Below are 7,354 nucleotides of genomic sequence, written 5' to 3' on the forward strand. Positions count from 1 at the left end.
TGTAAACATGAACAACACCGTCATGAGTAAATGCATTCTAAACATTGAATACTGCTTTCTATTCCTCCATTTCTGACGTGGAGCTAATCTGAAGTAAACATTGAATACTGCTTTCTATCCCTCCATCTTGTGACTGTGGAACTCCCTCTCTTGGATATCAGCATGTGAAGGACACTGTTCAGGAACTAGTTGATGCTCTGTATGTGATGACTACTTCCATTCTGGAGAGGATCACAGATACATGGATCCTGAGATTCAAGCTCAAGCTGGTGACCAGGGATTATTAACATTTTTAAGTATTTAGAAAAAGTCAGAATTTTTAGGTGATTTTGAGAAAGTAAGAATTTTGAGGAAAAGTTTAAAAAAAATGCGTGATTTTGACAAAAGTCAGAATAATTTTTTGGGTGATTTTGAGAAAAAGTCAGAATTTGTTTTTAAGTTGATTTTGAGAAAAAGTCAGATTTTTTTTTGGGCGATTTTGAGAAAAAGTCAGAATTGTTTTTAAGGCGATTTTGAGAAAAAGTCAGAATTTTTTTTGGCTAATTTTGAGAAAAAGTCAGAATTTTTTTTAGACGATTTTGAGAAAAAAGTCAGGATTTTGAGACGGTATTCCTCCATGTTGTGACTGTGTAACTCCCTCTCTTGGATATCAGCATGTGAAGGACACTGTTCAGGAACTAGTTGATGCTCTGTATGTGATGACTACTTCCATTCTGGAGAGGATCACAGATACATGGATCCTGATGTTGAGGCTCAAGCCGGGGACCAGGGAGACTTTTCTAACACCTTGCAAGCCTTTGTAAGATGACATGAGAACGCCTCCAGTGTGCTGCCACACAAAGAGAGAGCCGTATCTGACTCACCAGCGAACAACGCTCTGTGTTTGATGATCTTCCCCTCCACCTCGTTCTGTCCGCCGCTCGCTGAGCTCATAACGATCCTCATCTGCTCCGTCTGCAGCTGACGGATCAGAGGCTTCCCCAGGTTCTTCCACACTCCACAGATCTATAGACACGGGGAAAAGAGACATGAACACAGGCAGGGGAGATTCAGCAAGGCTGCAGAAGTTTAGCAGAGAGGGCGGAGTGGTGCACATTAGGCTGTGACTTGGTTTTGGCTATAACATTTCAAAAAAATTGACAAATGTCCATCCCAGTTTCTCAAGGTCCATAATGGTGTCTTTAAATATCCAACATCACTTTAATGTGATGTAAGAGAAAAGCAGTGGATATACATATTTGAAAGGCTAAAAAACGGAATTAAATAATGTTTTTGCAATAAAAATAATTAACAAATGATATTCTTTCTGTGAATTGTCTGAATGTTTGAAATCTATCTAAATAAATGTGAACTTTGTCCAAGGTGATCAGTCTAAAACCAAAGCATATGCCGAAAGTGAGAGTGAAAAGGAGTTGCTTGAAAAAACATAAAAACCAAGACCAAAACTCAAGAAGAGGGAGACTCAAAGGCATTTCCTTTCATCTGATATCAAACTGAGAAAAACAGAGAATCTACATATTTGGAGGCTGAAAAACAACATTTTCCATCAACATGTTTCCTGTAAATCGACCTAACATACGTCCCTAACGGTTTGAGCCACGTGTAGTGCCAACTCTCTCCTGACGAAGCGCAGACGTGCACATCTGCTGCATGCATCCCACCACGTGACCGTTCTCTCGCTGCAAACCTTTAACATGAAGAAATGTGTCCGTGTGCCGGCACCTCATAACTCTAATCTCCATTTTAATCCTCCCTGCTCTCTGTCCCCTCGCCCGCGGTGATGTAACACGTGAAGTATTCTCCCCCCCCCCCCCTCTCCCCTCCTCCTTTCCCTTTTGTGTTGCAGTGCTTTCTCTAAGGTCCTCCGCTGCTTGACACTGACGTTTATCTAAAAATAATCATTCCTGAGATCTGTATTTAGAGCCTCCACGAAGTGTGTATTCTGTCAGGAGATGACCTAGCTATCAAAGGAGTGTGTGGACATGAATATATAGGCACTACTGTTACACACACACACACACACACACACACACACACACACACACACACACACACACACACACACACACACACACACACACACACACAAATATCCGATCTCATCATTCCTCTCTCACTCCCTCACTGCTCTGCACCAGAGGGCTTCTGGGTAGTGTCACTCTCACTTTTCCCCACTTAGCGATGCTGTATCCCCAGGTGCACTAATCATTACACACACACACACACACACACACACACACACACACACACACACACACACACACACACACACACACACACACACACACACACACACCGTTTTCCATCACTTGCACCAACATACTAGCTGCTTTTGTGCCAAGGCTAAGACAAACACACTCAACATTTTCCTTAAAACTTGACCACACACACACACACACACACACACACACACACACACACACACACACACACACACACACACACACACACACACAGAATGCTGTTTTTCTATGCTGTGTGTCAGGGAGTGGAAAGTAAAGGTAAAGCGCTGTGTGGGCAACACTGTGTGTGTGTGTGTGTGTGTGTGTGTGTGTGTGTGTGTGTGTGTGTGTGTGTGTGTGTGTGTGTGTGTGTGTGTGTGTGTGTGTGTGTGTGTGTGTGTGTGTGTGTAATAAGGTGGTGTGTGTGTGCAGCGGTGTGTATACAGGGTCAGTGTTACCTGGGTGGTACCGTTAGTTGCGGCTCGTTACACAAAATGTTCTCTTGATGCGGTTGAAGGAAAAATCAATCGACCCGCTCCCTGCCTCTAACAGCTGCTCTGCAGAGCGACTGAATAAGCAGAGGGGCAGGAAGAAGGCAAACATAGGAGGAAGCAGGAACATGTTCTGGTTTATCTCATACCTGGAGGATGTCACCTTGTTAAAGGGCACATACTGGGAGTGCAACATGGGAGGAAGAAGTAGAAGACCCTAAATACCATTTGCTTGTTTTCCCAGCTGACTGTTGCATTTCAAACCGGATGAATGTGTCTCTGAAAGCCAGAGGACAGCAGGAGGAGATGCTTATGTTGTGTGTGTGTGTTACCTGTGGGGCAGGACTTGCAGCAGTGTCCGGGCCGCAGCACCGCGTCAGAGCAGTCCAGCTCGGGACAGTCCTGTTTGATGTTCTTACAGTTCACTTTCCCAAACACCTTCCCACGACGGCTCTTTTGCTGCCAGGGAAACAGAATTCAACAAAAATCATTAGCCAATCAAAACGTTTCTCCTGGCTGAATTCAACTGAATTAAAACACACATTTGTTCGTCCATCATAACATCAAACCTGGACTCTAGCCCTCCGAGATCTTTGTCCAAATGGTGTCATTTTTCACGTTTCATTTGTCAATAACTTTTTCGTGTTACTGCAAACGGCATGATTGTTCTGTAAGAAGGGTATTTTCTCGTGTCCTGAAGTACTTTTTAAATCTAACTCTGTGTAAAAACTAATAATACACCAACATCAATTGTTGTTGCTAATCTTTGACATATCCAAGACTGTGATAATTTTCGGTTTTTCTCAAGAAAAACCACAGGGATTTCATGTATAATAAATGGTATTTAAAGGGTTAAAATCCTGAAAATGATTAAATAGTTGGTATTCTTGATCAGGACTGAAGCTGATTTAAAGTTTGAACCCAAAAAAGTGGTGGAAAAATATTTGAATATGGTTTTTATCAAAGTTTTTGGCAGTGGACATTTTGGTCCCGAATGAGTAATTAGGGTGGTGCATTTGAACGATACCGGGTTAGTTACATTAATACATGCCTGCATCACTCTGTGTGATCATGGCATTGTGTAGCTGCTGTTATCTTGGCTCTTTGTCCAATGGGACACTTTTACAGCAAGTCTTTGGAGGAAATGGCATTGACTGATAAAAACTCACAGTTTCGCAGTAACACTGAACACAGTGCATGACTCCGAAGGGCTCGCCCAGGTCTGGGTGCCATGTGTCCTCCAGAGAATAATAGCGACCTCCGAACGAGCATCCTGCAACACAAACACGGTGATTAAACATCTTCAGGGTCTCAATAACTCAACAGTATTTGTCTCTTTCCAAACCAGAGGCAGACATGATGACAAACAGAGGGGAACCTGGGGTTTGTGCTTTTGCATAAATGATGGGGAACACAGGATATTTAGACGAACTGTTCTTAATATTTAAGAGGTGGATTTTATGAATGGTCTGACATGAAACTCTGAGCCATGCATGCACCCTCGTTATATATAACAACAGATACATCTTGCACAGCTCATTGCCCGGGCATGCAGGAGGAAACTGAATCTCTCTGCTTCATGAGTTTTGGATATCTCATCCCGTTTCCTCTCAATGATCCACGAGCAGTCAGGGGAGACGTTCAATTTTCCTCTGACGGACGATCACAGATTCCCAGAAACACACATAACGTAGGCCAGACTTTTAGAAAGACTTAATGACGTGAGGAGTTTAGGATTCAGCTGTCAATGCTATGAGACCGTAAGTGAGGAGGTACTTTAAAGTGGAGCTTTGGGACAGTTTGGTTTGGTTCAGAATATCAGCATTGAAATGAAACAATGACTGTAAGGCTAGGCGCTGACGCTGTGTTTACTGTACACCCACACCACGGGACATTTGAGCCAAAGAGGCAGAAGTGCCACGTTGAGTATTTTATATCACAGGGGTTTCATTGATATCTTTTCTGTGCTAACAGTCAGAAAGGGAAACTGAAATAAAGACTGATTAGTTGGAATTAACAGAAAGTGGGGTTTTGGCATTGCATTTTGGGTAAAACATGTTTGTTATAACACACCCTGATGTTGATCAAACTGCGGTACCATTCACTGAAGTCAAAATATATTGAGCATTTCTATAAAAAATAAATACATATTAAACATTTTGAACTCAGTGATTTTGGCACTAACCCTTTCCTAACTCATGCAGAATGTGTTATTTACACTTCAATGAACACCAAATGAAATCCCAGTATCTCAAAAAGTCTTTAAAATTCCATGATGCAAGGGCTTTGGTATTGTGTTTTCTGCTCAACAAAAACACAATGAAAACATTTTCAAACCAAATGGTCTTACATGAGCCAATGTTCTGCCTTGGTTTAGTGGAACAACGTGCCAAAAACGGGCCTCTTGCACTCTTTTGCCATTTGATGTTTCATTTGCTCAATCTGATTCCACAAAAAGCTCAAATATTCTCGACCAGTAGGCTACGTATGTTAACAGCTTCTACTTACACCTTCTTGGCAAAAAAAAAGCCTTTGAATGGTCCATTAAGAAACAATGTTAACTGCACTTTTTTATTGTTTCACTCAAAATCCAGTGTGCTTAGAGCCATAACCGTATAAAACACATTAAGGCTCTAATGTATGCTGCCGGCTCGGTGTTTTTACAGGAGATAAAACCCAGCTTTGACTTTAACTAGTGAAGCCATTATTGAGTGTTAGTCACGCTGTGTTACTATGAATATCTCAGGGATTTTGGGTTAGGATAACAGCCGTGTGTGTGTGTGTGTGTGTGTGTGTGTGTGTGTGTGTGTGTGTGTGTGTGTGTGTGTGTGTGTGTGTGTGTGTGTGTTTCTGCGCGCTGCTACCAACCTGGTTCACATTATTCCTTCATTAAAGTGACTGCACACTTTGAGCAGTCCAGTTAAAGGAGAGCCAAACTGTGAGGCTGCCACTTCTGTCTCTGCACAAATAAATCATCTCAGAGCAGCCAATGCTTGTAATGTAATGGAAAGTCGATTGATTACAGTTTCCAGAGAGTTGCACCGTAAGGCAGGCAGCGTTTAACGTGGAGTTCCCACAGTTTGAACTGCAGAGTAGTTACCTTATAACAACCGCAGTGAGCTTTGTAGCAGGGGCTTTTTAACACATCAATCAAATGGCATCCACTGCGGTTATGACTCAGATGTTTGCCTCTGGTTTACACATGGAGCTCAAGAACAATTCAAGGCAACTTGGGGAAAAAACGGAGTTTGTGTGGGCCTAGTCCATTACTGCGGAGACTGTTTGTGCTAAAAGGTCCAAGGACACAACACACCAGGCTTCAAGGGGAAATCTTCCAATTGAACATGTTTTGTTTGTTTTTACAGCCAAAAGAAGCATATCTTTGTGTCATACTGTCACTACCGTAGGCTAGTAATGTTTACATCAATTCGGCATAATTTTGGAATAAAGTAACTGCATTCAATATTAAATAAAATACTTTTAAATGGTCTCTTAGTGCTCTGCTGCCCACGTTTGTGAGAGTAAATGGTCAGGAATGTTGATGTGTATAGGATGCTAGCCGAATTGACAAATGGCCCCTCTTAAACCATAAACAATATATACTTTCTTTACAGTCCCATAAACACAACATGCCTACGACTGGTAACATTTTTCACTTTTTTAACTGAGATTTGGTACTTTATTGTACTCACATATTGGTACTACAAAAGTAAACATGGTTGGAATTATAGTAGCTTGTATTTTCTTAAATTGTTTGTAATGTGTTCATCTTGTTAAGCCGAATGAAAAACTGAAGCCTCTTAATTAATGACAAATGCATAGTTACTTTAAAGTCCCATAAACACAACATGCCCAGCGCTGTTCACATTAAAAATGAAACTTTTTTTTACGGGGTTTGGTATGACTCGTTCTCACACAGTGGTATTATAGCCAAGTTGGAATTGGAGTAACTTGTAGTTTCTTTAAATGATGCTCATTTAGGCTGTTTGTGTATTGGAAGCTAGACGAATTGCCTAGTGGCTCCCATTAATTGATAACATATACAAAGTAACTTCAAATTCCCATAAACACAACACGCTCAGCACTGATCACCTTAAAAATGACACTTTTTTAAGGGAGGTTTGGTACGGTGGTGTTGTAATGGTATCATAGCAAACAAGACATGGTCACAACTGTAAAAACTCGTAAATAAAAGTAAAATATATGTGTTTTTCTTACCGGCCAAGCCTTTGGAGGGCAGCGGCTCCCTCTCGGACTGGATGGGCAGAGCCGGAGACTTCAGGCGCGAGGCTCCGGTGCGCAGCCACGCGCAGCTCAGCACGCACAGCAAGGAGCGGAGCGCAAGGGGACCCAGCATCCCAAATCCTCTGCGAAATCACTTCCTCTCAAACACTCCAATACAGCACTTTAATGCAGCCACTGGCGACTTATTCACCCCAAAAAAAGGTCTTCCTTTACGTCCAAGTGTCCGGTTTTCTGTGAGTTCCTGTTTATAATCATCCAGGGTTTCAGTCAGGGAAGAGGTGTTCCAGTCTGGGCTTCTGTCCTCCGCAGAGTCCCGGTCCTCTGTGCTTTATAGGCGGCTCTGCTGACAGCTTGGAGCCGGGGGAGGAGGGGGAGGTGAGGGGTGGGGGTGGGTGA

The 7,354-nt window shown here is 42.4% G+C and overlaps 1 protein-coding gene across 1 annotated transcript in view; it reads right to left on the reverse strand.

Moving 5' to 3' along the window:
* chrd (chordin) overlaps positions 1-7,268 on the reverse strand; it is a 20,055-nt gene extending 12,787 nt beyond the window's left edge. The window contains exons 1-5 of the mRNA XM_010769205.1: positions 6,932-7,268; positions 3,883-3,986; positions 2,978-3,172; positions 2,712-2,894; positions 864-1,005 (exon numbers count right to left, since the gene is read on the reverse strand). Of these exons, the coding sequence (XP_010767507.1) occupies positions 864-1,005; positions 2,712-2,894; positions 2,978-3,172; positions 3,883-3,986; positions 6,932-7,070 (763 nt within the window). The 5' untranslated portion in view covers positions 7,071-7,268. The remainder of the gene's footprint in view (positions 1-863; positions 1,006-2,711; positions 2,895-2,977; positions 3,173-3,882; positions 3,987-6,931) is intronic.
* Positions 7,269-7,354: the final 86 nt, after the last annotated feature.

Source organism: Notothenia coriiceps, unplaced genomic scaffold, assembly GCF_000735185.1.
Source record: "Notothenia coriiceps isolate Sejong01 unplaced genomic scaffold, NC01 NC01_scaffold00006654, whole genome shotgun sequence".
NCBI lineage: Eukaryota > Metazoa > Chordata > Actinopteri > Perciformes > Nototheniidae > Notothenia > Notothenia coriiceps.